The 26,570-nt window shown below is 45.8% G+C and overlaps 1 protein-coding gene across 6 annotated transcripts; it reads left to right on the top strand.

Annotated features, from left to right (window-relative positions):
- The first annotated feature begins 6,453 nt into the window (after positions 1-6,453).
- Znf32 (zinc finger protein 32) lies at positions 6,454-11,806 on the top strand. 6 transcript variants are annotated; one of them, XM_085840116.1, is made up of 3 exons: positions 6,454-6,541; positions 8,514-8,653; positions 10,839-11,806. In XM_085840116.1, the coding sequence occupies exons 2-3, from the start codon at positions 8,584-8,586 to the stop codon at positions 11,627-11,629; spliced, it is 861 nt and encodes a 286-aa protein (XP_085696242.1). In that variant the 5' UTR covers positions 6,454-6,541; positions 8,514-8,583; the 3' UTR covers positions 11,630-11,806. The 6 variants fall into 6 exon arrangements, with proteins under 6 accessions (XP_085696242.1, XP_085696244.1, XP_085696245.1 ...); XM_085840118.1 differs by having other exon boundaries at positions 6,457-6,541; positions 10,881-11,806; XM_085840119.1 differs by lacking the exon at positions 6,454-6,541 and adding an exon at positions 6,549-6,670 and having other exon boundaries at positions 10,881-11,806.
- The last annotated feature ends 14,764 nt before the right edge of the window (positions 11,807-26,570 follow it).

Raw genomic sequence — 26,570 nt, 5'->3', positions numbered from 1 at the left:
GGACAGCCAGGGCTACACAGAGAAACCCTGTCTCGAAAAAACCAAAAAAATAAATAAATAAATAAATAAATAAAGACACAGAGGTAAAGTCAGGTGCACATGGCTTTCAATCATAGGAAGGCTAACGCTGGTATCCAACAACTGAAATAGGACCTCCCCTTGATTTGTATAAACCTCCTCCAACCAAAATAGATAACAAATAACTAAATAACCACAATTGAAAAGTAAAACCCAGGGCTGGAGAGATGGCTCAGCACGTAAGAGCACTGACTGCTCTTCCAAAGGTCCTGAGTTCAGTTCCCAGCAACCACATATACAGCTTCAGTGTACTCATATACACAAAATAATAAATCTTAAAAAAAAAAAAAAGAGTAAAACCCAGTACAGAGTACCCTAGCATATTGAAAAAGATACATGGAAAAAAGAGACTATCTCAAGATAACCTCTGGGAGATTACAAACCACTAGGCTTATACAGACTACATCTCATTCATATAACAGACGATCCGGAGATGGTGCCCGTGCATGACCTGGAGAGATCCATCACTTACGTCATCACCTACGTCATCACCTAGTCGAGAAAGATCTGCAAATTCAGAGGATCCCTTCCTGCTCTTCTGTGAAATTCGCCCAGACTGGGAAACAGGGGACTCTTGAGCTGCAGGCTTGCTCCGCCCACTCCCTGCCTTTACTTTCACTGTTAACAAAACTACACTTTTGCTACAGCGTTTCTGCGTTCCTCTCAATGCTTTGACCCAAAAGACCTGGATATTACATCATACAAGGTCCCTAAGACCACATCCAATAAAAGAGACCAGACTGTTGAACAACAATAGGCGTGGAGGTGGCCTGGGTGTGGTGTGACCAGACCCTCGCTCACACCCTGCCACTGCCTCAGTGAAATTCCTCTAAGGTCCCTAAACAAAATGGGAGAGTTTGGGCCATGTGACCTGACTGTTCCTGCTGTTTTGAAGGATGGGCCCAAGGTCCCAACAGTCCCAGCCTTGAGCTTTTCTAGTTCGGGTCGAGGCAATGCAAGATGGCTAAGGCTTTTAAAACAGGGTTTTCTGGTCTGGACAAGTTATTTTCTGAGGGACCTGACCGGCCCTTTCATCACAAATAAGGGTATCATTCTCTGTCTGTTCTCAGTATGTGACCTCCTTGCATGAGATGGCGGGGCAATGTTCCCGTGTCTCTGTGAGACATCTTCACCTTCCCTTCCTCTTCATTCTCACCTATAAGACACACAGGAGACCCTCCTCACCTCTCCCACTTCACCGGTGCACCACCCCATCGGAGCTTAACTGCTAAAAGCCAACCAGGATACTAGTAATGGCCTCCCTTTTGCCCCTGAACCCCTCCCAGGGTTAAAATCCACTGAACCTGAACGTAATGAGTAAGTGGAGCAAAAAAGGTGTTCTCTCCCAAACCCTGTTGCAGAAAGGGAAAAAACTCATATCACATGCCAGCAGGGTCACACCACACAGTCACTGCCAGTAGCGGCTGCCCACAGGAAAGGCAATGGTGGCCAATGATGGTTACCAGCAATCCTTTGTCTGCTACATCTTGTAATCCAGGGCCCTTAACATCTCCTCTTCCTTGTCTCCCCACTCAGGACCCTCAGTGAGCAGCATGTGGGACCTCTCTCCTAGTCTCCCTTGGCTTCTATTCCCTGGACTGCTTTCTTCCTCTCTCCTCTGTCTTCATTTCTCTCTTCAGCCCTTGTGGCAACTTCTGGGTGGGGTATCCTAATATGGCCTGTGTTTGTGTGGCCCCCTGTGCTGGCTGGTTTTATGTATCCATTTGGAACAAGCTGGAGTTATCACAGAGAAAGGAGCCTCCCTTGAGGAAATGCCTCTATGAGATCCAGCTGTAAGGCATTTTCTCAGTTAGTGATCAACTGGGGGAGGTAGGGGGTAGGCCCAGACCATTGTGGGTGGTGCCATCCCTGGGCTGGTAGTCCTGGGTTTTATAAGAAAGCAAACTTAAGTAAGCCAGGAGAAGCAATCCCTTAAGCAGCACCCCTCCATGGTCTCTGCATCAGCTTATGCCCCTCAAGCTCCTGTCCTGTGTGAGTTCCTGTCCTGACTTCCTTTGGTGACGAACAGCAATGTGGAAGTGTAAGCTGAATAAACCCTTCCCTCCCCAACTTGCTTCTTGGTTTTTAAGGATCTGTTTTTGAGATTACCTCCCAGGAGCAAGTTGGAATAGAGGGTGAGTCTACAAAAAGGTGTGACCCCCAAAAGAAGGCTCCTGCTATTAGTGATATATCCCTGTCCACTTGAAAGGAGCCTGAGGCATTACCACAAGTGAGGTGTCTCCTGAGGAAAGGGGGCCTCCCACTTGTAAAAGCTAAACTCGCTTTCACTTGAGAGCCATCTATGGTGGTGGAAGCAGAACTTCCGGTCAGGCACACCAGCCTGGCTTTGAGAAGGGCCTCAGGACGCAAACCTCGGGTACAGACTGGGTGGCTGTGAGGAAAGTGGGGAGACTCACTGTTCTGGAGAAGCAAAAGCATGACCGCCCGGAAGTTTCTTGGATCACGACATTTGCCTGGGAGGGAAGTGATATGGAGGGTGTTACTACCACTGCTTAAATAACTTTTTTAATAAGGGCCAGCTGGGTGTGGTGGCGCACGCCTTTAATCCCAGCACTTGGGAGGCAGAGACAGGCAGATTTCTGAGTTCGAGGCCAGCCTGGTCTACAGAGTGAGTTCCAGGATAGCCAGAGAAACCCTGTCTCTAAAAACCAAAAAAAAAAAAGAAAAGAAGGATTTGTTTTAGCTGACAGTTTCAGGGAAACACAGCAGGGAAATTATGGCAAAAGGAGCTTGAGGTAGCTAGTCACAGTGCATCCAAAGTCAGGGAGCAGATCTGATAAATGATATGCTCAATATGCTCAACAACACTTTTTTTTTTTTGGTTTTCAGTCCACCAGTATCCAAGCCAAAGAAGAGGAAATGGACAGAAAGTTTATCAAGTTTATCAAGATGTGTACTTGTAGTTTTGCTGTTTATCAGGGTTTTAATTACTTGTAATAAGCCTTAACAACATTGGGACTTGACCCGTCCAGCAGGTCCAGTTATTCGAGGGTCTCGAGGGGACCTTCTCCTAAGAACCAAATTGGGGGGTAGAGAGAGACGAGAACCTTGTGCGAATAACGACACGGAAACATTCTGAGTGGCATCAAGGTTCCAATGTATTAGCCAGGCCCAAGGTTTAAATGCACAAGCAAAAGGGGAAGTGCCTTTCAGCAGGAAGGATGGGGCAGTAGAATTGCACAAGCAAAAGGGGAAGTTCAGGTACTTATCAGCGGGAGGGGTGGGGCAATAGAATTGCACATTCTTTAGGCAGTTACACTGGAAGCAGGAACTTGGTGGTATCAGGGTGTGGTCAGGACATCTGGCGCTGACTTAGGGCTGTAACATCCTGTGGTTGTTCTCGGAATGGTGTGTCAGTGGCCCGCTTTTGACCTCCTTTTCTTCTGGGGGGTGGGAGAGGGAGAGGCCCAATTCAGAGATCAGGATAATAGCGTTGTCTTAATAGCTCCCAACAGGGACTTATTTTTATTATTTTCTTACTCTTAGTCTTCTGACTATGTAAGCACCAAGCATAGATGCGGTGCACAGATAGACAGGCAGGCAGAACACACACACACATACGTCTTTTGTTTTTTCTTTTTTGTTTTTTAATAAAATGAAGGAGCCAGGGGACTCCTGAAAAGTCCCTAAGACTAAGAGAAAACCTCCTAAAGAACATCAGTTTATCTTGACAGAAAAAAAATAAAGAAAAGAAAATAGGGGCTGGAGAGCTGGCTCAGTGGTTAAGAGCATTGGCTGCTCTTCCAGAGGTCCTGAGTTCAAATCCCAGGAACCACATGATGGCTCATGAGCATCTATACTGAGATCACATACATATATACATACATCTTTTATAAAAAGAAAAAAACTTACTGTGGGACTCCCACCTATAAGGTTGTAAACACCCAGCAAGAACACATAACTGAAAATAAAAGAACTGAGAGCAATATTTTAAGACCAAAAACCCCTCCCCCGACTTATCAAGGACCCCCCTCTCAGTTGTGTTCTCTCCCTAGAAACATGTCACAGTCTCCTTGCACTGTATCTATACAGATTCATTTTTTGTGACTCTGGGCAAATCCCCTTCAACACCCATGTCACCAATCCTCTCTAGGGCATGTCACACCAAGAGTGATTGTCTCAATTTACACATGGATAAAAAGGTAAGTCTCCCTTTACAGACGCTATTTAGTAATTGGGGGGATTTTTTTTCTGTGTTTCAGTCAGCTCTTTCTTTAATTCATAGTTGTCTTATTTGTTTACTTTGGGTGTGTGCTGCTGCTGTTGGCCATATTTCTATCAGCATATTGTTTCTTTGCCTTGTTGACTTACATGATGTCTGTCACTAGGGTTTCCCCCTTAACTTTGTCATGTGTTGTCTTCCTTTAGTGGTGTTGGCCACAAAGTGTTAAATTTTAACCTTTTTCTTTTCTTTTCTTTTTTTTTTTTTTTTTTGGTTTTTCGAGACAGGTTTTCTCTGTATAGCCCTGGCTGTCCTGGAACTCACTTTGTAGACCAGGCCTGCCTCTGCCTCCGCCTCCCGAGTGCTGGGATTAAAGGCGTCGTGTACCACCACACCCAGCTAACCTTTTTCTTATTTATTTTTGTCCTTGTTATCATGGTTGCAAACGTCCTTTCCTACACTAAGATCATGATCACATTAATTCAATTGTTCTTCTGGGTCTTTTGTGGATCTGTGCTTTATCACACATTGGATCTCAGCATAGGAGGTCATTTGAGCAGTTTCTTCATCCAAATAGTGAGACTGTCATAACTAATGTCATTTTCTGAATTATCATTCCTTCCCCTAGTGATGTAAGGTACCAGGGATGGAGATGTCTGTAACAAGCATTTAAACCCGCACTGGCAGAACTCACCCCTAGCCCTCACTCGGCAGCCCCCTTCCTGATGCAAGTGTTAAGATGCAGGTGGTGGCTGAGGACTGTGCCCCATTTAAGACCTTGGCAAGGACTATGTGTCTAGGGACTCTGATCCTTCAACCCCAATCGTAACCACTCTATCAAATGGATCTGGGCCAGTGAGATGGTGTGTAGGTAATAGTGCCTGCTGCCAAGTCTGATGACCTGAGTTCGATCCCCTGTAGGAAAGGGTGAGCCCACTCCTACTAAAGATTCTCTGACCTCCACGGGCACAGCAAGACACACACTAAACAAAATGGCATCTTTTTTTTTTTTTTTTCAAAAAATAAGTGTACCCAAATCCCCAAGGCTGTTAAGAGAATCTTTGCAGATTTATGAAGGAAACATGAGTTATCGTCTCCCCTGATGGCCCCCTTTTCCTACCGATGCTTTGTCAACTAAAACTTGTCCTAATCCCACATCTGGTCTCACAGAACAGAGATGTCCTGTGAAGTCAAATATTTCATCCAGTCTGACACATGTAATTCTGGGAAAGGAACAAGGGCACTGCAAGAGGAACATTTCTTATGGTCTCTTTCATTCAATAGGATAGCTAAGTCTACCAAGGGAAGACTCTGGGGGAGGCTCACTACGAAAGAAGTCAAGTCAGGGCTCCAGGGTGAGACTAAAGTCCTTTAGAAAAGCTATTAGAGCCGTGCCGTGGTGGCACACGCCTTTAATCCCAGCACTTGGGAGGCAGAGGCAGGCAGATTTCTGAGTTCGAGGCCAGCCTGGTCTACAAAGTGAGTTCCAGGACAGCCAGGGCTATACAGAGAAACTCTGTCTCGAAAAAAAAAAAAAAAGGCTATTAGAAATGCATATAAATAAATGCAGTCGATGGACGTTTAAGGCATCTTAAGAGAGATTTTATTTTTTGGATGCTCAATTTCATCCGCGCCCCTCTCAGGACCAAAAGGGTCCTGAGACTCTCCCATCTCCTCGATAACTAATTTTAGAGTGTTCAAATCTCAACCCTTGGGTCATTAACTTCTTCAGTTAGGAAGACAATGTTAGTGTCCACTCAGGGAATACTGTTTCCTCGAGTTCCCTTGGCTCAGAAAGTCTCCCGGGCCCCGCGTAGGTGCCCTATGAGGTCCTGGAGCTGTCGGACCTGGGCTCCCCACAAGTGAGATTCCCCCGCCCTGGGTCGTGCCTAAACTAGTCGGGGTAGTACCTAAATTCCGAAGTCCTGCAGTGCCTCGTCCATCTTTTGGGTGAAAAAAACTTATTACACGGACCAGAGAGTGTTCCTGATTCTTTGTCCGAAATACTTGGTCCGGGCTCCTATAGGGAACTCTGAGTCTTCTGCAGTTTTAACGTCATAAGCATTCCCATGCTTCAACCACCGCTCCTCCACAGGACGGCGCTCCCCAACAACCAGAAGCAGCCACGGCGTTTCTGCCGCAGCTCGGTCGCGGAGGTTCCCACAGTGCCTCGGGGCGCGCGCGGGCTCCTGGGAGTTGTGGTCCGGCGACGCGCAGCGCTGCAGCGGCTGCTACGGGCTCGGCGCCGGCTTTGTCTGTCTGCGGGCGCGCGCCGCTGCGGTGAGTGTTGCTGAGGCCGGGGCTGTGCGCCCGAGAGAGGGGGCTGTGTCTTGAGCCTGCTGCTCCGGCCAGGGCGCGTGAGCAGGCCAGGCTGGCCGTCCGGGCCAAAATCGCCAACCGCAGACAAGGGTGCGCTGGTCAGAGAGCGGGTGGGCCGCGGTCTGCTGCGGAAGGGCCCTGCTGCACTGTCGGGGTCCCTGGGAGGCTGGGGCCCCGCGAGCGTGGGAGGGGCCACAGGAAGGTCCAGCTAGGCCAGGAGAGCAGAGTTCACGCCTAGGGAGCCTAGCAGGGAGTGGCGTCCAGCGTGGGGGGAATTCATCCTCACCCAAAGCTCCTAATCGCACGTTAAATTGCCTCATTAGATTTTTCCCAAACCCTACAGATCACCCTGTCTGTCCTCCAGCCCTCTCTCCTGAAAAAGCACCATTTTAGGTCTTGGATTTGTAGGGCGTGTCTCAATGTAAGAGATCCCTCACTTTCTGGTCATCGGTTCTTCCGAGAGCTAGCTAATTGAGATAGTGTTAACTTGTTTACTAAGTGAAGAAACTGGAGTCGGGCTGTTAGATTGTTCTGCTACAGGTCATACACCGAGGGAAACAAGGCAAAAATTCAAGTCTCTCGGGGCCTAATTCTGAGCTATGGTAACATTTCTGATAGGAAAAGCAGCGTTTTGTGTTACGAAACCACTCACTTTAAATATCTTCAAGAATTTGATTGCTCTGACTTGAACAGGTTCTTCCTTGACAATTTCCTGTTGTCAGTTGTCCTGCTATTAATCAGGGAGTCTGGAGACACAGCTGAGGCATTGGCTACCTCTTAGCCGGTGGAGAAGTTCAGGTATCCACTGTGTTCACTCATTTTGACTTAACCATGTTCTCTAGACACTCCAGAGACAAAAAAGTTCAGCCCCAGGGAGTAGCTACCATGTGCTTTTCTTTGTGAATGCACAGGGGAGTTTTGTTGCCTTTATTTTTAATCAATAATATCTCTAAGTGAATGCATTTGCAGCATGACAGGGGACCCCTTTATAGCTTGTGTTCCAAGTTGGAAGTGAATCCTTCAAAGATTTCTTGACATCAGGATATATAACTGAATGGATAGAAGGGTTAGCTATTTGGTTAATAAAATAGAAAATCGTACCATCAGATTGCTAATTCATTAAGCTAGGAGTCCAGCATTTTGACTGGACATACTGAAACAAAGATTATACTGTACCACTATGTAAATAAAGTGTACAGATTCAGGAATTTGATCCTTAAATAAGCATTGTAGGGAGGGGGGGTGGTTTGGGTTAAGAGCCTACTAAGAATTACCAGAAGGTAACAAGACCTTCTTTGTTAGGTCCTTGTAACTTGAGGGGAGCTAGAAAGGAGGCCTGGGGCTATTTCTTCATAACACCAGTCAGGAAGGCTGACTGCTGACTTCTTAGGCTTGAGGAATAGAACCAGCAGTTGCCTGGAAAGTAGAGAACCCCAATTTTGTATCAAGACCAAATGCAAACAGAAGCGGCCCTTACCTGGGGACTAACAGTACAGTAGGCACTCCTGCTTCTCTGCTATCTGTTCCCCTCTGCCTCTTTGCTCCTAGATTCATTTCTATTTGGTCAGTCCTGCTATCTTCCCCACCCCCACCCCAGCCCACCCTGCCCAAACATTTATTTATTATTATATGTAAGTACACTGTAGCTGTCTTCAGACACACCAGAAGAGGGCATCAGATCCCATAACAGATGGTTGTGAGCCACCATGTGGTTGCTGGGAATGGAACTCAGGACATCTGGAAGAGCAGCCAGTGCTCTTAACCACTGAGCCATCTCTCCAGCCCTCCAGTCCTGCTATCTTTAGCCCACTTTGCAGTGACATTACCTCAGAAAGTCTGGATTTCCTGTGTTTACACTCCAAACTGATCTCAACTCTCAGGTCTTTATTTTTTGTTTTTTGGTTTGGTTTATTTATTTTTTTCTGTCCCTCAGGTACTCCAGACCAGCCCATGGAAGAATCATATGAAGAGGCGGTGATCAAAGTCAGCGAGCAGGAGTGGACATGTTTGGGTTCCCAACAGCTACCCTGCTGGACTGTCATGGAAGATACGCCCAGAATGTAGCCTTTTTCAGTGAGTGAGTCAGCTGGTTGCTGGGATGACATCAGAGCCCCTATAAGAAGATGCATTCATTTGGTGAAGCTCACTGCTCTACAAGTTGCAGGGAAAGCCTGCAAGATGAGATTGGAAATGATAATCAAAACAAAGCAAGAAAACAGTTGGAAGCCAGGCAGTGGTGGCATGTCTTTAATCCCCGTTCTTACGAGGATGAGGCAGGCGGATCTGTGAGTTAGAGGCTAGCCTGGTCTGTAGAATGAGTTCTAGCACAGCCAAGGCTATATAGAGAAACCCTGTCTTAAGGGAGAAAGAAAGAAAAAAGAAAAAGCAATTTGATATAGAGGTGATGTTAGGGTTGTCTCAGGCTGAATGAACCTTGAACTCTGAGCTCTAACCCCAAGTTTGAGACAGATAGGAAAACAGGGAAGAGCTAGAGTGCACGGCCTTGTCCATTTCCAATGTAGCTTAATAGGCCAGAATAACGTGGACTTTAAAAGAAAGAATTCCGGCTGGGCGGTGGTGGCGCACGCCTTTAATCCCAGCACTCGGGAAGCAGAGGCAGGTGAATTTCTGAGTTCGAGGCCAGCCTGGTCTACAGAGTGAGTTCCAGGACAGCCAGGGCTATACAGAGAAACCCTGTCTCAAAAACCAAAAACAACAACAACAACAACAAAAACCAAAAGAAAGAATTCCAATCCTGTTTGCAGTATTAAAGAAGTTCCTGAAACTTCAGGCTTTTCTTCTGTACACTGGAACAGACAGTAAGCTGCATCTTGTAAGGATTCAAGGCCTAGACAGAAAATATCTGAAATTATACCCTCATGTTCTGAGATCATGAATGACTGTTAGAGAACAGACCGAGATAGGGTCACTGTGAGAAGCCATTGCAGTGTAAGCCTAAGGGCTTCCCACTGGGAGTGCTCTCTCCTTTGCTTGGCTTTGCTTGTTTTAAAGGGGTGCTTTTAAGGTTTTAAAGCTTTGGTCCCTTCGTATCCTGACTCCACACCTGTTTGGGAGTCACTTAAAACTTAGATAAAAGGCTCTGTGTGATTCTCTATAAGTTTCTTAATTTTATGAGCCCTTTGTTTTATTTTTCTTTTTGGACCAGGCTTTCTCTGAACCCCTGGCTGTTCTGGAACTCACTTTGTAGACCAGGCTGACCTTGAACTCACAGAGATCTGCCTGCCTCTGCCTCCTGAGCACTGAAATCAAAGGTGTACCCCACCACTGCCTGGCCTAATGCGCCCTTTTTTGGCTTATAGCTTAGGGGGTAGCACTGGCTGTTCTTCCAGAGGTCCCAGGTTCAATCCCAAGCACCCCCTCCAAAAAAAAAAAAAACCTAATAATAATAATACTGTCTACTCCCCCAAGAATGTGAGAGGCTCCATTAATTTTAAAGGTGAGCTATGGAGCATGCTCGTATATGAATCCCAGATTAATGGTTATGTGATCGCCCCATACTCCTAGTTCCTTATCTATAGCAGTCTCGGGTGGTTTTCAGGATTCAGCTATGTACACAGAGCCTAGTTCCTTATCTATAGCAGTCTCAGTGGTTTTCAGGATTCAGCTATGTACACAGAGACTAGTTCCTTATCTATAGCAGTCTCAGGTGGTTTTCAGGATTCAGCTATGTACACAGAGCCTAGTTCCTTATCTATAGCAGTCTCGGGTGGTTTTCAGGATTCAGCTATGTACACAGAGCCTAGTTCCTTATCTATAGCAGTCTCGGGTGGTTTTCAGGATTCAGCTATGTACACAGAGCCTAGTTCCTTATCTATAGCAGTCTCGGGTGGTTTTCAGGATTCAGCTATGTACACAGAGCCTAGTTCCTTATCTATAGCAGTCTCGGGTGGTTTTCAGGATTCAGCTATGTACACAGAGCCTAGTTCCTTATCTATAGCAGTCTCAGGTGGTTTTCAGGATTCAGCTATGTACACAGAGCCTAGTTCCTTATCTATAGCAGTCTCAGGTGGTTTTCAGGATTCAGCTATGTACACAGAGCCTAGTTCCTTATCTATAGCAGTCTCAGGTGGTTTTCGGGATTCAGCTATGTACACAGAGCCTAGTTCCTTATCTATAGCAGTCTCGGGGTGGTTTTCAGGATTCAGCTATGTACACAGAGTTCGTAGGATGATGCCCGGCACATCAGAAGCCCTCTAAGGATTATGTTTCTCTTCTCCCTGTTCTTCTCCCTGTTCAGCATATTGGTGCATCTTACATGACTTCCCTCTCGTTTTACCAGATGTGATGACAGAAGCCCACAAGTATGATCCTTCAGAGGCCACAGGATCCTCAAGCTGGGATTTCCAGAGTTCTTTCAGAAGAGAGAAGCTGGAACAAAAGTCCCCAGATTCGAAGGCACTCCCGGAAGACTCACCTGGAGTGAGGCAGAAGGTCTATGATTGCCAGGAATGTGGGAAGTCTTTCCGGCAGAAAGGGAGCCTAACGCTGCACGAGAGAATCCACACTGGTCAGAAGCCCTTTGAGTGCACCCAGTGTGGGAAAAGCTTCCGGGCCAAAGGCAACCTGGTCACCCATCAGCGAATCCACACAGGAGAGAAGCCCTATCAGTGCAAAGAGTGTGGGAAAAGCTTCAGTCAGCGAGGCAGCCTGGCTGTACACGAGAGGCTCCACACTGGACAGAAACCCTATGAATGTGCCATTTGCCAGAGAAGCTTCAGGAATCAGAGTAACCTTGCAGTGCACCGAAGAGTTCACAGCGGTGAGAAGCCCTATAGATGTGACCAGTGTGGGAAAGCTTTCAGCCAGAAAGGGAGCTTAATTGTGCACATCCGAGTTCACACGGGCCTGAAGCCCTACGCATGTTCCCACTGCAGGAAGAGCTTCCATACCAGGGGCAATTGTCTCCTGCATGGAAAAGTCCACACAGGAGAGACACCCTATCTCTGTGGCCAGTGTGGGAAAAGTTTCACTCAGAGAGGCAGCCTGGCTGTGCACCAGCGAAGCTGCTCACAACGGCTCACTCTGTAAGCACTCTTCATAGTTCTTCTTACAGATGAAGAGTACAGAACCCTCAGTAATCCAGTTTTATCCAGCGTCATAGGGTAAGTGGAAGCTCTTTCAGAAGGACCGGCCTTTGGTAGTGCAAACTGACTTTTTCCCTCTCCCCCAAATGAATATGAGAAATAAATGTCCTGTTTATCATTACCAGGTATTTTTCATAATTTCTTTATTTGGATATAATCGCCCGAGGCATACTCACTTCCCTCTCCTGTCACCACTGACCTCTTTTTTAGTACAGCAGATACAGATTTTAGATTTATAGGCAATACCATAAGCCTTTTTAAAAAATTATCTCCTGGGCTCAAGCTCACAATGAGGAAAAGAAACAAGTTCTTGAATCTCAAAGTCCTTTCCTTCTATACATACTCAACTTAATCTGCATTCAAGACCACTGGGTGGAATCCAAGGGATAAACCTGTTTTGGTAATCTTTTTATTGACCCTGAATAATGACTATCCCAGTAATGTAACAAACCGCCAGTATCCATAGCATAGGCCCCAGCCTTACAAAGCAAGTTTCCCTTGCAAGCTTGCAAAGGTTTGGAGTATACACATAGAGATTTGCTCAGTCCTATACTTCACCATCTGGTTTTCTAAGAATCCTGTACTTGTATGTTACTTTCCCTTAAGGGAAGTCCAAACTCCCTGAGAAACACAGTGGCCTTCTCATAAAGTAACTCCTTTGGAGACAGTAGCAAAGGCTTGAGATTGGGAAACCTGGAAAGAAAGGACTAGATTGTCATTGTAACTGAGCCTCTACTAACTTAGAATCAGTAAAGAAGTTCCCCGGGACTGGAGTGATGGCTCAGCAGTTGAGAGCACTGAATGTTCTTCCAGAGGTCCTAAGTTCAAATCCCAGAAACCACATGGTGGCTCACAACCATCTGTAATGGGATCGGATACCCTCTTCTGGTGCGTCTGAAGACAGCTACAGTGTACTCACATATAATAAATAAATCTTTAAAAAGAAGTTCCCCTTCCAGCAGTGCTGTGCTCCTCCTACGCACTGACAATTTGGAAACCTAACTCGCTCTGAATTCTATTTTAACCTCCGGGGAATGAGATTTGGAGAAAATGTAGAGAGGAGCGGTTGGTTTTGTAGAGAGATTTTTGTTTTTTAATCTGAAGCCACTATAATTCTTCCTGCTGAGCATTTTGTAACTGATGAGGTAGAAAAGTTTTCACATTAATGCTCTGTCTTAGTTAGGGTTACCATGAAACACCAGGACCAAAAGCAAGTTGGGGAGGAGAGGGTTTATTACCAAAGGAAGTCTGGACTCAAGCAGGATAAGAACCTGGAGGCAGGAGCTGATGCGGAAGCAATGGAGGGGTGCTGCTTACTGGCATATTCGTGGCTTGCTCATTCTGCTTTCTTATAGACCCCAGGACCACCAGCCCAGGGATGGCCTCACTGCAATGGGCTGGGCCCTCCCCATCAATTACTAATGACAATGCTCTACGGGCTTGCCTACAACCCAGCCTTCTGGAGGCATTTATTTCTTGATTGAGGTTCCCTCTTCTCAGATGCCGTTAGCCTGTATTAAGCTGACATACCGTCATCCAGCACGGGTACCATTCTGTTCTTTGTAGAAGATCTTATAAACTGTAGCCTCCTTAATCTCAAAAAACTCAGGATAGCAAGTTATCATCTACAGGGGGAAAGTATGTCAAAGGTCTTTGACAATCACTCAATGGATTTGTTTAGTGATAAGGAGTACTCCCGGGAATCCTTAGATAACATTTGAAGATATATACAAGACTAACATTCCCATTCTTTTTTTAAAAAAATGTATTTATATGTTATATATACAGCAATCTGCCTGCATGTGTGCTGGAAGGCCAGAAGAGGGCAGATATCATAACAAATGGTTATGACTTACCATGTGGTTGCTGAGAATTGAACTCAGGACCTCTGGAAGGACAGACAGTGCTCTTAACCTCTGAACCATCTCTCCAGCCCAACATTCCCATCCTTAATGACACACACTAGAAATAAATTAGAAATTTAAAAACTGGAATACAGGGCTAAAGAGATAGCTCAGAGGTTAAGAGTACTGTCTGCTCACTTTAGAGGTCCTGAGTTCAATACCTAGCAACCCCATGGTGGCTCATAACCATCTTTAATGAGATCTGGTGCCCTCTTCTGGTCTTCAGACATGCATGCAGGAGACTGCTATAAAAATAATAAATATTAAAAAAAAAAAAAAAAAAGTAAGCCGGGCGTGGTGGCGCACGCCTTTAATCCCAGCACTCGGGAGGCAGAGGCAGGCGGATTTCTGAGTTCGAGGCCAGCCTGGTCTACAAAGTGAGTTCCAGGACAGCCAGGGCTATACAGAGAAACCCTGTCTCGAAAAACCAAAAAAAAAAAAAAAGTACACCACAGTAACAATTAGACAGTTTTAACATTGCACACAAGTTCTTGTCATTCAGCCAGGTGTGGTGGCACACACCTTTAATCCCAGCACTTGGGAGGCAGAGGCAGGCGGATTTCTGAGTTTGAGGCCAGCCTGGTCTACAGAGTGAGTTCCAGGACAGCCAGGGCTACAGAGAAACCCTGTCTCGAAAAAAAAAAAAAGTTCTTGTCATTCATTCTTGAAAAGGTAATGTCTGTGTCCCCTCTACACAGGCTGATAAGTTAATAGAAAAGAGAAACAATGCCACATTACTTCCAGTGATAGGCATGAAAAGCCCTTAGAAGGTCGGCAAAGTATACCTGATCCTTGGGAATACTTGCTCTATGAGAAATCAGTTACCATATAAAAAAGAAGCGACTGTCATGTACAAGCTCTGTGTATTCTCCAGCTGATAGGCTCAGCTCCACAGACAACATCATCGCTCTTAATTTTGTTTCTCTTGCTATGATAGAATACCCTGAGAAAAGCAAGCTAGGGAAGAAAACATATGTTGATTTACAGTTGCATACTGAGGAAGATACAGCCATAGCCCATGAAACCAACTCAGCACACTGCATCAGCTGTCCAGAAGGAAAGACAGGGCTGAGCTAAAAAAAACCTCAAAGCCTGCCCCAGGGGATATATGTCCTCCAGCAATGCCCCACCTCCTAACCTTCCCAGACATACCACCTGCAGGAGCCCAAATGTTCAAACGCATGAGCCTGTGACCATTTCACAGTCAAACTGACCTCCAACCACAGTCATGAGTCGCTGCTGATGTCCAGCCCAGGGAAATATCAGGTGCCTACAGTCTCGGCTGACATCCGACAATTAGGCAGAAGATCCCATAGTGTCAGCCACGCCCTGTTCTTATCTGGATCCCCTCCTAAGTGCATTCAGGTCATGACACAGTGTGCTTCCTTAGAGTTGTAGGGCTGAGAGCTCCAGCCTCCTACTGGCTGTTGGATTAAGTCTAAGGAGCCAGCAGAAGTTTTCTGAAGTCAGGTAGCCATTTTCTTGAACAAAGAAGCCATCTTTGCAGTTGTTAAATGAATACCCTATAACTCAGCTGAGTTACCCCACTGACAACCCATCACATTTGCCATAGTCTATCAGCTGGAACCAGGTTTCATGCTCTACCCACACTCAATGGCAGGGGTATGACTGCCTGGCAGCAACCTTACAGTACTCATTTTCTTTGTTTCAAAACTCACTACCTAGCCCTGGCTGTCTTGGAACACACTATGTAGACCTGGCTGGCCTCAAACTCACAGAGATCTGCCTCCCTGTTCCTGTGTCCTGGGATTAAAGGTGTGTGCCACTATGCCCAATTAGAATATTTAGTTTCTGATTTGGGGGGGAAGGTGTTGTCTTTGTTTTGGGGGTAGTTTTGCCCCTTTTTTTCAATTTCTCAAGAGAGGGTTTCTCCATGTAGCCCTGGCTGTCATGGAACTCACTCTGTAGACCAGGCTGGCCTCGAACTCAGAGATTCTCCTGCCTCTGTCTCCCATGTACTGAGATTAAAGGCAGGCACCATCACCATATAGCAAATATTCATTTTTCTATCTGCTAAAACAATACTACAAGCCAAGTGAGTCGAGACAACAGTAGTGTGTTAACTGAGAGTTCTGGAGGCTAGAAATCCGAAGATAAAGTATCTGCCGGGTGACAGTCCCTCTGAAGCATACAGAGTATAGAAATCTTCACCTCCTGTGCGTTACTAGTAATCTTTGGTGTTCCTTAACCAGCCATAGGATTTCATTTCTACTTGTATGGTCTCATGGTCTGTTATCCCTCTGTCTCTTTGTCTCTTTTTACATAGCATCAGTTATGTTGGATTAAGGACCTACTTCTCTTACTCCAGTCAAGTCTCATCTTAGCTAATTACATCAACAAAGACCATTAGTAAGCAGATCACTGAGCCCATTACACTTATGGCATGTCTGTCATAGTGTCAGAGACATCCTTTGCACAAAAGTATATACATCTAACATAGTGGATTTACAAATATAGTTCACAGACATCAGCAGCATCAGGAAATTTTCATCCCCTGCTGATACCTACTAAAAATGCTTGGTCAGGGAAGAAGAAGGGAAGGGACACAATCTGTTTAAATATGCCTAGTTTACCAGCTGTGTATTGGACTCCCAATCCTACAGGCCTCTCTATGCAAATATAAAGCTCCTTGTAGGGAGTGAGGGGGGACAAGCAGCAGGCAGCTTAGAATTCCCTGCCTATTACACAGGGTATCAGGAGAAGGCAATCTTTTTCCAGGATAGGTTCCTGATTATTGGACTTTCTCTTCAAGATGCAATGCCACAGTTCAACATTAGTAGTGAAAGTGTGATTACTGACCTAATATTTTATGATTTGAGTTTTGGTTTTGGTTTTTGATTAGCTTGTTGTTTTTGGTTTTTTGTTTGGTTGGTTGGTTGGTTTTGTTTTGTTTTGTTTTTGAGACAGGGTTTCTCTGTGTAGCCCTGGCTGTCCTGGAACTCACTCTGTAGACCAGGCTGGTAGCAAACTCAGAAATCCGCCTGCCTCTGCCTCCCAAGTGCTGGGATTAAAGGCATGCGTCAGTTTAGTGCTCCCAGCTAAGATTCGGAGATTTTTTAATTTTCTTTGGAGTGCAAGTCTAGCACTCTCATACTAGAAGGGTGTTTAAAAAAGTGCTTGTTCTTCCCTTGGCTTGTTGTTCCTGACTAAGTGCTGTTGTTGAAGTGGAGACAGTTGGTGCTGGTTTGTGGTCGGTGGAAGCTGGGGTACTCAGCTACTATCTTGTGGTCTCTGATGCCACAGGCGTGATCAGAGGGCCAAAGGCTCAACGGAAGCCTGTCTATTTTTCTAGTCGTTGGAAAATGTCATTGGAATTTCTTATGATGATTGTATTGTATTTCCATATGGTGATGGTAATGTAGCAGTATTAATTCTGCCAATGCATGGCAGCGTGCTCAGTCTCATGTTTTCTTCAGGATCTTAAACTTCTTATTGTTGAGATCTCTTCTCCTCCGCTAGGTTTTTCTCCTGGGGATTCTTTGAAGCTGTTATGAATTTGGCTTTTCCCTTCTCTGTTCCCCAGCACATTGCTGGTATATAGAAAAGCTACTGGTATTCTATGGTGATTCTGTATCCTATTACTGGATGAAAGTGTTTTATTGATCCCAGGAATTTTCTAATGGGATATTTAGGGTCCTGTCATTTCCAAGCGGTGACTTCAACGTCTTCCTCTTGTGTGCCTTCTTTATCCTTCTGCCGTGTTGCTTTATCTAAACTTTGAGCACTCTATGGAGAGCGGGGACTGGGCACCCCTGTGTCCTCCCTGGTTTTAGCAGGCATGCTTTCCATTCTGGCGGGTGATCCCGACAGGAATGCTGTAGTCAGTTTTTGACTGGATTGTTTGCTTTCTTGGTATTTAGTTTCCTCGTTCTCTGTGTAGTCTACATATTCATCCTCTGTAATATGTATAGCTGGCAAAGGTTTTCTCCCTCACCATAAGGTGCATTGTTATTCAGTTCACTGTTAGTTGTATAAAACCTTTTTTAAAGACTTATTTACTTATTATTTTATGTATATGAGTACACTATATCTGTCTTCAGACACACCAGAAGAGGGCATCAGATCCCATTACAGATGGTTGTGAGCCACCATATGGTTGCTGGGAATTGAATACAGGATCTCTGGAAGAGCAGTCAGTGTTCTTAACCGCTGAGCCATCTCTCCAGCCCCAATTGTATTTTAAGTATGTTAGTGCTCTATCAGCATGTACACCTTCATGCCAGAAGAGGGCATCAGATTCCAATATAGACAGATGAGAGCCACCATGTGATTGCTGGAATTGAACTCAAGGACCTTAGGGAGAGCAGGTAGTGCTCTTAACCACTAAGCCATGTCTCCAGCTGTATAAAACCTTTTTTAATACCATGTTATCTATTGACTGTCAGGCTTATCTCCTGAGTGAATGGAGTTCTATCAAAAAGTCCTTACCTGTACCTGTACTAATTAATACCTTACCTACACCTAAATCTTGAAGTATTTGTCCTCTAGCAGTTTTAGTATGTCAATTTTTTTTTTGGGGGGGGGGGTTAGTTTTTTCGAGACAGGGTTTCTCTATATAGACCTGGCTGTCCTGGAACTCACTTTGTAGACCAGGCTGGCCTCGAACTCAGAAATCCACCTGCCTCTGCCTCCCAAGTGCTGGGATTAAAGGCGTGCGCCACCACCGCCCGACTGTATCAATTTTTTTTTAAGATTTATTTATTATTATATCTAAGTACACTGTAGCTGTCTTCAGATGCACCGGAAGAGGGCATCAGATCTCATTACGGATGGTTGTGAGCCACCATATGGTTGCTGGGATTTGAACTCAGGACCTTCGGAGGAGCAGTTGGTGCTCTTAACCACTGAGCCATCTCTCCAACCCTAGCATGTCAATTTTTACATTAACTTTGTATTAACTAACTTTTGTGTAAGTGGAATCTAAGCTCCAAACTTTCACTCTCTTACCCGTAGATACCCAGTTTTCAGTGCACTATTTCTTAAGGGGCTGTCCTTTCTCCGGTATGTGGGTTTTGGTTTTTTTTTTTTTTTTTTTTTTTTTTGGCATCTTTGTCAAAATCAGGAGGCTATAGCTGCATGGATCCATAACAGGCTGTCTGGTCTGTTCATTACATCTCCATTTTAGTGCCAGTGTCAGGTTAATGTGATCTCTATGACTGAGTAATAGCACTTTTAAAAATATGTGTGGGAGCCGGGCGTGGTGGCGCACGCCTTTGATCCCAGCACTCGGGAGGCAGAGGCAGGCGGATTTCTGAGTTCGAGGTCAGCCTGGTCTACAAAGTGAGTTCCAGGACAGCCAGGTCTATACAGAGAAACCCTGTCTCGAAAAACCAAAAAAAAAAAAAAATAAAAAAAAAAAAATAAATAAAAATGTGTGGTAATGCCTCCTTCCCTTGTGGTTGTTTGCCTAAGGATTGCTTTGTCTACCCAAGGTCTTCTGTGCCTCTGTGCTTTTAATGTTGCTTTTCTGTTTCTGTGAAGATTGTGCTGGGGTTTTGATGAATGTTTAGACTGGTTTTGCTAAAATATCTATTTTTACAAAGTAAATGATAAGCATGGAACTCTTCCCATCTTCTAGTATCTTCATTTCTGCAAGGGTTTTAAAGTTTTCATTATAGCTCTCTCTCTCCCCTCTCTCCCTCTCTCTCCCTCTCTCTCTCTCTTTCAGTTATTACGTGTGTGTGTGTGTGTGTGTGTGTGTGTGTGTGTATGTGTGTGTGCAGGAGGAGGGGTCTCAAGGGTATAGATCACATGGAGTTACAGGCAGTTGTGAGCTGTCTGATGTGGGTGCTGCAAATCTAACTCAGGTTCTTTGCAGAAGGAGCACATGCTCTTAACCACTGAGCCATGCCTCCAGCTCACAAAGAATTACTCTCAATCAACACTTCCACTCAGGGAGTTCCCCCGGGTTGGGAAGGATAGGATTTGTGAACACTTCCCTGATCAGTTCAGAAACCCAAACTTTAAAAGAGAGTCCAGGGCTAGTGAGATGGCTCAGCAGATAAGAGCACTGAAAGGTCCTGAGTTCAAATCCCAGAAATCACATGGTAGCTCACAACCACCTGTAATGAGATCTGATGCCCTCATCTGTTGTGTCTGAAGTCAGCTACAGTGGACTTACGTAGTTTAATTTGGCTTAAACTCTCGCCTAGGAAGATGAAATAAGTGATAACTAGGAGAGGGAGAGAGAGAAAAAAAAGAAAAAGAGAGAGAGTTGTTGAGAAGGATAGTATGAAATCTTTATGGTTTTAGAGCCTTTTTTTTAATTTTTAATATTTTTTATTATGTATTTCCTCAATTACATTTCCAATGCTATCCCAAAAGTTCCCCATACCCCCCCCCCACTTCCCTACCCACCCATTCCCATTCTTTTGGCCCTGGCATTCCCCTGTATTGGTGCATATAAAGTTTGCAAGTCCAATGGGCCTCTCTTTCCAGTGATGGCCCACTAGGCCATCTTTCGATACATATGCAGCTAGAGACAAGAGCTCCGGGGTACTGGTTAGTTCATCATGTTGTTCCCCCTATAGGGTTGCATATCCCTTTAACTCCTTGGGCACTTTCTCTAGCTTCTCCATTGGGAGCCCTGTGATCCATCCAATAGCTGACTGTGAGCATCCACTTCTGTGTTTGCTAGGCCCCGGCCTAGTCTCAGGTTTTAGAGCTTTATTGTAGAAAGGCAGAGAGAAAGAGAGAAGGTAAAAGAAAGAGAGGGAAGTATGACGTATTTTTATTTTCGATAGAAAGGGTTAAAAAGAGAATGTTTTAGATAATGGTGGGATTTTTATCCTAGGAATTTAAAACAGAAGATGAAGACAAAGGCATGAAAGTCCATCACAGAAGGTCTGAGCAAGTTGCACCAGGAAATGAGACTGTTGCTGTCTTCAGACATACCAGAAGAGGGCATCAGATCCTATTACTGTTGGTTGTGAGCCGCCATGTGGTTGCTGGGAAGAGCAGTCAGGGCTCTTAACCACTGAGCCAACTCTCCAGCCCTGAAAATGAGGTTAAGGGTGATATATGTTAGATGATTAAAGTTTATTAAAAATCCCTAAGGTGCTGGTCTGTGGTGGCACACGCCTTTGATTCCAGCACTCAAGGAGCAGAAGTAGGTGGTTCTCTCAATTGGAAGCCAGCCTTGTCTACAGAGTGAGTTCCAAGACAGCCAAGGCCACACAAGGAACCTCAGTCTCAGAAAAACCAAAAGGGGAAAAAAAAAAATCCCTAAGGTTAGACAGGTGTGGTGGCCACACCTTTAATCACAGCACTCCAGGCAGAAACCAGCAGATCTCTGTGATTTTGAGGATACCCTGGTCTACAAAGTGAGTGAGTTCTGGGACTATGTAGAGAGAACTTGTCTCAAAAAATTTAAAGAAAGAAAATCTCCAAGATTATAGTGCTCTACAGACACAAGAACTAGTTTATAGGCTGGCAAGATGGTTCAGCGGGTAAGGGCACTGACTGCTCTTCTGAAGGTCCTGAGTTCAAATCTCAGCAACCACATGGTGGCTCACAACCACCCGCAATGAGATCTGATGCCCTCTTCTGGTGTGTCTGAAAACAGCTACAGTGTACTTATGTATAATAGTAAATAAATCTTAAAAAAAAAAAAAAAAAAAACTTGTTTATATGTGTTAAATTGTAACATACAATACATACATACTGTGTGTTACTATGGTTACACAAGAACTGGTTAAAAAGGAGGATCTAAGTACAATCAAGGTCATTACTTGTGGTTTTGCTGGCCTCCTTAGATTTTTAACCACCTGGGGAAACTGAGTCATAACAGAGCCAAGGTTCTTTTTAAATTGGGTTGTTTTGACCAAGCCTTTTTAAAATGCTATAGAGTTTAAAATTACAAACTGATAAAGCTTTCCCTCTGGGGATAAGCTTTAAGCCTACACCAGTGAGGAAAATCAAAAGTTTCCTAGCCCTTGTCCTCAAGGGCAGTCAGGACCCAGAGAATGATAGGAACTAAATGATCAAGCCTCTTGACCAGAGGGGTCCCAGAAATCTCCAGCAGGGTTGAATCTTATAAAAGGGGGGAGGGGGTGTGCTGGGGATGTCAGAGTGTGAATGCTACAACACAAAGTTACAGTGGGATGGGGGTCCACACTATCTCTAAACGGCGAAGGGCGTGGAACTTGCCAAAGGACAACATTTTACAAGGATTTGTTTTAATGAGAAACAAACTCCATAAGAGAGACCCCCTAAACTGAAACCCTTTCAAAGTAACCAAGAGGACGTCACAGAATGGCCTGAGGTGGAAAGTCATTGACTGTGTCTATGGACACCCCCCCCCATGTGGATAGAGGCCTTCCTCCTCCCAGCTGCAACGGCTGACACAGTTAGGATTGTCTTAGGGTACATTATGACACAATTAGGCCTTGTAGAAAATACAGACTCACTACTGGGTGGTGGTGGCACACACCTTTAATCTCGGCACTCTGTGAATCCTAGGCCATCTTGGTCTACAGAGCAAGTTTCAGGACAGCCAAGGCTACATGGAGGAACCTATCTCGGAAAAACAAACAAACAAAATAGGAAGAGATTACAGACTCAGATCATAAATGCCACCTTATCACTAGTAATCTGAAAGGATTAGATATTAATTGGGACTATCATATGCCTTGGGAACCTCCCTTCTCTGATAAAAATTAATCAGGCCTTTAAATGACAAATTACAAAATTAATTCTAGAAACTAAATTGCCTGGGACAACGTGCTTACTTATTATAGCTTTGCTTAGAATCTGCACAGCCCCTCAAAAGGACTTAGATTCTCCCCTTATGAAATGCTATGTGCATTGCAGTACCTGGAAAGGGCCACTGATCTTCACCAGGGAAATCAAATATCAGGTGGGGTTTTTTGTTGTTTTGTTTGTTTGTTGGGTTGGGTTGGGTTGGGTTGGGTTGGGTTGGGTTGGGTTGGGTTGGGTTTGGTTTGGTTTGGTTTTTCGAAACAAAAAACTCTGTATAGCCCTGGCTGTCCTGGAACTCACTCTTGTAGACCAGGCTGGCTTGGAACTCAGAAACCTGCCTGCCTCTGCCTCCCAAGTGCTGGGATTAAGTGGAGCCGCCACTACCCAACCAAATATTGGGTTCTTGGGAAGCTTCATTGTGTTCTCTCTTAGATTACAAGGCCTTCTTACTCAAACTCCTCCACTCAAATGCCCAGCCCAGCCTTTCCAGCCTGGAGAATGAATTCTGATTAAAAAGATGAAAAGAAAACAAATTGGAGCCAGGCGGTGGTAGCTCACACCTTTAATCCCAGCACTTGCGGACAGTTGTCCTCTCCGACACACGGGAAAGGCAGCAGCTAGCTCACCGGCCTGGCCTCTCTTTATAGTGACCTCACGCGTCAGCCTACATGGGGAGATGGCTCCCAGTCACAGTCCTCTCCTGGGAATTGGTTCTAAGTTCAGAAGGGACACCAACTACAAACCCTGACTTCATCAACAAAGGGTTCCCCTTCACCCAGACTGACTGGGACTTCAACACAGTGCCAGACTCTAATGGGGGAGGGGAGGGGAGGGTGTCCAGGTGGCCCACAAATTTGTCCACAGTGAGCCAGATACAGCAGGAACAGAGTGAATCCCCAGGGGCTTTCCTGAAACAGCTGCTAGAAGCTTCCTGAACTTTCCCACCCTTCAGCCCAGAAGCCAAGGAAACACAGTCGGCAGTAAATATGGCCTTTGTCAACCAGGCATTTGTCATAAGTTGCAGAGACTAGAAGGTTTTAAGGTAAAAGGTTGGCTGAGCTAGAGCTCGTAGCAATGACAGAGAAGGCATATAACAACAGAGAGACTCCAGAGGATAAACAGACAACAGGATTGGCCACGATCCTCTTGGCTGCATCTGCAGGGCCTAATGAAAAAAGACAATTAAAGAAGGTGGCGTTGGGAAATACAAATAAAATAGAAGGGAGAATGAGGTCAGGATTACAGAGACCAGGTGCCTGTTGTAAGAAGGTAGGACATTGGGAAAGTAAATGCCCCAAGTGGAACCCACCGCCGCCCCCGGGAGGCTAAGGTACTGTAGTTAGAGGAGATGGGCAATTAGGGGAGACTGTGCTCAGCCCCTCTAAAAGTGGAGGGAAAGCCCATCAAGTTTCTGGTGGACACAGGAGCACAACACTCCATCCTAAAACAACCTCTGGGGCCATGATCTCAAAGACAGGCCTGTGTACAAGGGCAACGGGGATAGACTCATTTTCATGTTCTATCCCCCCCACCCCCCCAAGATTGGTCAAGTTGGGAAAAGAATGGTCATCTCACTCTTTCATGGTCATCCCGGAATGCCCGTACCCCTTGCTAGGAAGAGACTTACTGACTAAAGTGGAAGCCCATATCTACTTCAGTCCAACCTGGGTCTCTGTGACCCATTGGGAAGGAAAAGCCATACAAGTCTTCACCATGGCCTTGGTAGATGAATACAAGCTATTTACAGACACCCCTACCCCCAACTCTGAGGGAAGGAGGGAAGCAGGGGAGCCTGCTGCAACACTGGATCCAAGAAGCCCAAAAACTTTACATTTAAACTGCCTTTCAGGTAACATGTAACCAGTCTTACCATGCCTTACCCATATAATCATGCTTACCCATATAATCAGCTTTTACAATGGAAGCTGATGCATAGCTCGTTCTGCACTGTTTCGTGCCTCAGAGTAATCTATGTACATGTGTATTGGGAACATTCACTGAACGCAGCCCACAGGTTGAAAGCAGCCAGAAACAATGAACATCCTATAAACGCTGGAGTCAATATGTGGATATAGGTTTGGTAGCATCTATTCATGGACTTGAGTGGTATTCCAAGACAGTAAAGTAATTTCTTCCCTTGTAAAGCTCTGTTAAAGGTGGTTTCTGTAGACCCCCCCCAAAAAAAAAAAAAAAGTCAGGCGTGGTGGCACACTCCTTTTATCCGAGCACACGGGAGGCAGAGGCAGGGCAGGCAGATTTCTGAGTTCAAGGCCAGCCTGGTCTACAAAGTGAGTTCCAGGACAGCCAGGGCTACACAGAGAAACCCTGTCTCAAAAAAATAAATAAATAAAAACAGAAAAATAATTGTTGACAATATATAATAAAGGTTCTTTTTAAAACGTGGGTCAGCCGGGCGTGGTGGCGCACGCCTTTGATCCCAGCACTCGGGAGGCAGAGGCAGGCTGATTTCTGAGTTCGAGGCCAGCCTGGTCTACAAAGTGAGTTCCAGGACAACCAGGGCTATACAGAGAAACCCTGTCTCGAAAAACCAAAAAACCAAAAAACCAAAAAAACAAAAAAAAAAAAAAAAAACATGTGGGTCAAAAATGGGGTCCAGTGTCTGGCATGGGCCAGGGCCACTCATGGAGGCGGACCCCGGCGCACCCAACGGCCGCTGCTGGGCATGCATCAGGCTGTGAGAAGCCACAGGACCCCACTCTGGGGGGTGGGGAAGGTGCAGTCTGGGGTCCCAACCGACCTGCCAGAGTTGGGCTCAGACTCTTGGGCACCACAGACGCCGCTGGGTGCCGAGGGAGAGCTGGTTCTTGGGTCCTTGGGCCACACGGAAGCCAGGGACATCAGGTTCTCAGTCTTGGACACCTCAGACGCTGCTGGGTGTCTCAGAAGAGCTGAGATCCGGAGTGTGGGCCCAAGGGCAAGCGAACTCTGGCCTGGGGCTAAAGGGAAAAGGGCAAAAGGAGGGGAGCCACACTTCAGGCGGGCAGCTTGGGTTGGCTGGCGGCGGTGGCTGGGGCCACTGAGAGGCTTCCTGGCCGGAGGTTAGACGCCCAGCTCCTTAGGGGAAGACCTGCTCCATTGCTGCAGCACCAGAGATACCGATGAGAAGAGGCAGTCCATGGTTTTGGGGTGTTGTTGTTGTTTGGTTGGGGTTTTTTTTTTGTAGACTAGGTTTGTCTCGAACTCAGAAATCTGCCTGCCTCTGCCTCCCGAGTGCTGGGATTAAAGGCTGCAGCTCCATGGTTTTAAGGCGTTTATTGTAGAAAGGCAGAGAGCGGGAGAGTAGGGAAGTAGAGGCCGGCCACTGCCAAGTGGAGAGAGGACGAAGGGGAGAGGGAACAGGAGAGTAAGAGCAAGAGTGTAGGAGAGGAAGAAGGGGGCAACAGCGTCTTTTATAGTGGGCCAGGGCTACCTGGATGTTGCCAGGTAACTGTGGGGGTGGAGTCCAGAGAGAATACCAGGAGCTTGGGGCATTGGGGCCACAAGCCTCTGGTGGGTGGGGGCAGGGGAGTGGGGGAGGCTGTAGCTCCAACCAGAGCCAGGGGTCCAGGAGGTGTGGCCAAACACCTGCTGTCCCTTAAATTCACCAGGTTTGAGGCCTGTACTCTACTGGGGACCAGGCTGTTTGTGCACAGCACACTACCCCACAAAAACAGACACAGAGCTAGGAAGATAGGTCAGTCAGTAAAGTTTTCGCTTTACATGGATTCTGGTCCCTAAAATCAAGGTGAAGGAAGCTAGTATGGGGCGTGCACCTGTAAGGCACTAGGAAGGTAGAAGAAACAAGCTGTCAGCTTAGCCAAATGGATAAGCTTTCAGGCCAGTGACAGACCCTGTCTTTAAAAAAACAAAAACAAAAACACTAACAGCTCCTGCAGGGTGATGGTGGCGCATGCCTTTAATCCCAGCACTTGGGAGGCAGAGGCAGGCGGATTTCTGAGTTCGAGGCCAGCCTGGTTTACAAAGTGAGTTCCAGGACAGCCAGGGCTACAGAGAAATCCTGTCTCGAACAAAACAAAACAAAAAATACGGCTCCTGAGGAACTATACCTAAGGATTATGTAAGTTTTTTATCCCAGCCCTCAAAAGGCAGAGGCAAGCCGATCTCTGAGTTCCAGGACAGCCTGGTCTACAAAATAAGTTCCAGTGAGAAAGGAAGAAAATAGGCCAATAGGCTGAATGGATTAAGAAACAAAATCCACCCAGACAGTGATGGTAGGGCCTGCCTTTAATCCCACCACTC

The sequence above is a fragment of the Mus caroli genome, unplaced genomic scaffold (genome assembly GCF_978045245.1).
Source record: "Mus caroli unplaced genomic scaffold, Mus_caroli_1 scaffold_7, whole genome shotgun sequence".
Lineage (NCBI taxonomy): Eukaryota > Metazoa > Chordata > Mammalia > Rodentia > Muridae > Mus > Mus caroli.
Note: the sequence above shows the minus strand (reverse complement) of the source record. Positions and strands in the feature narration are given on the sequence as shown.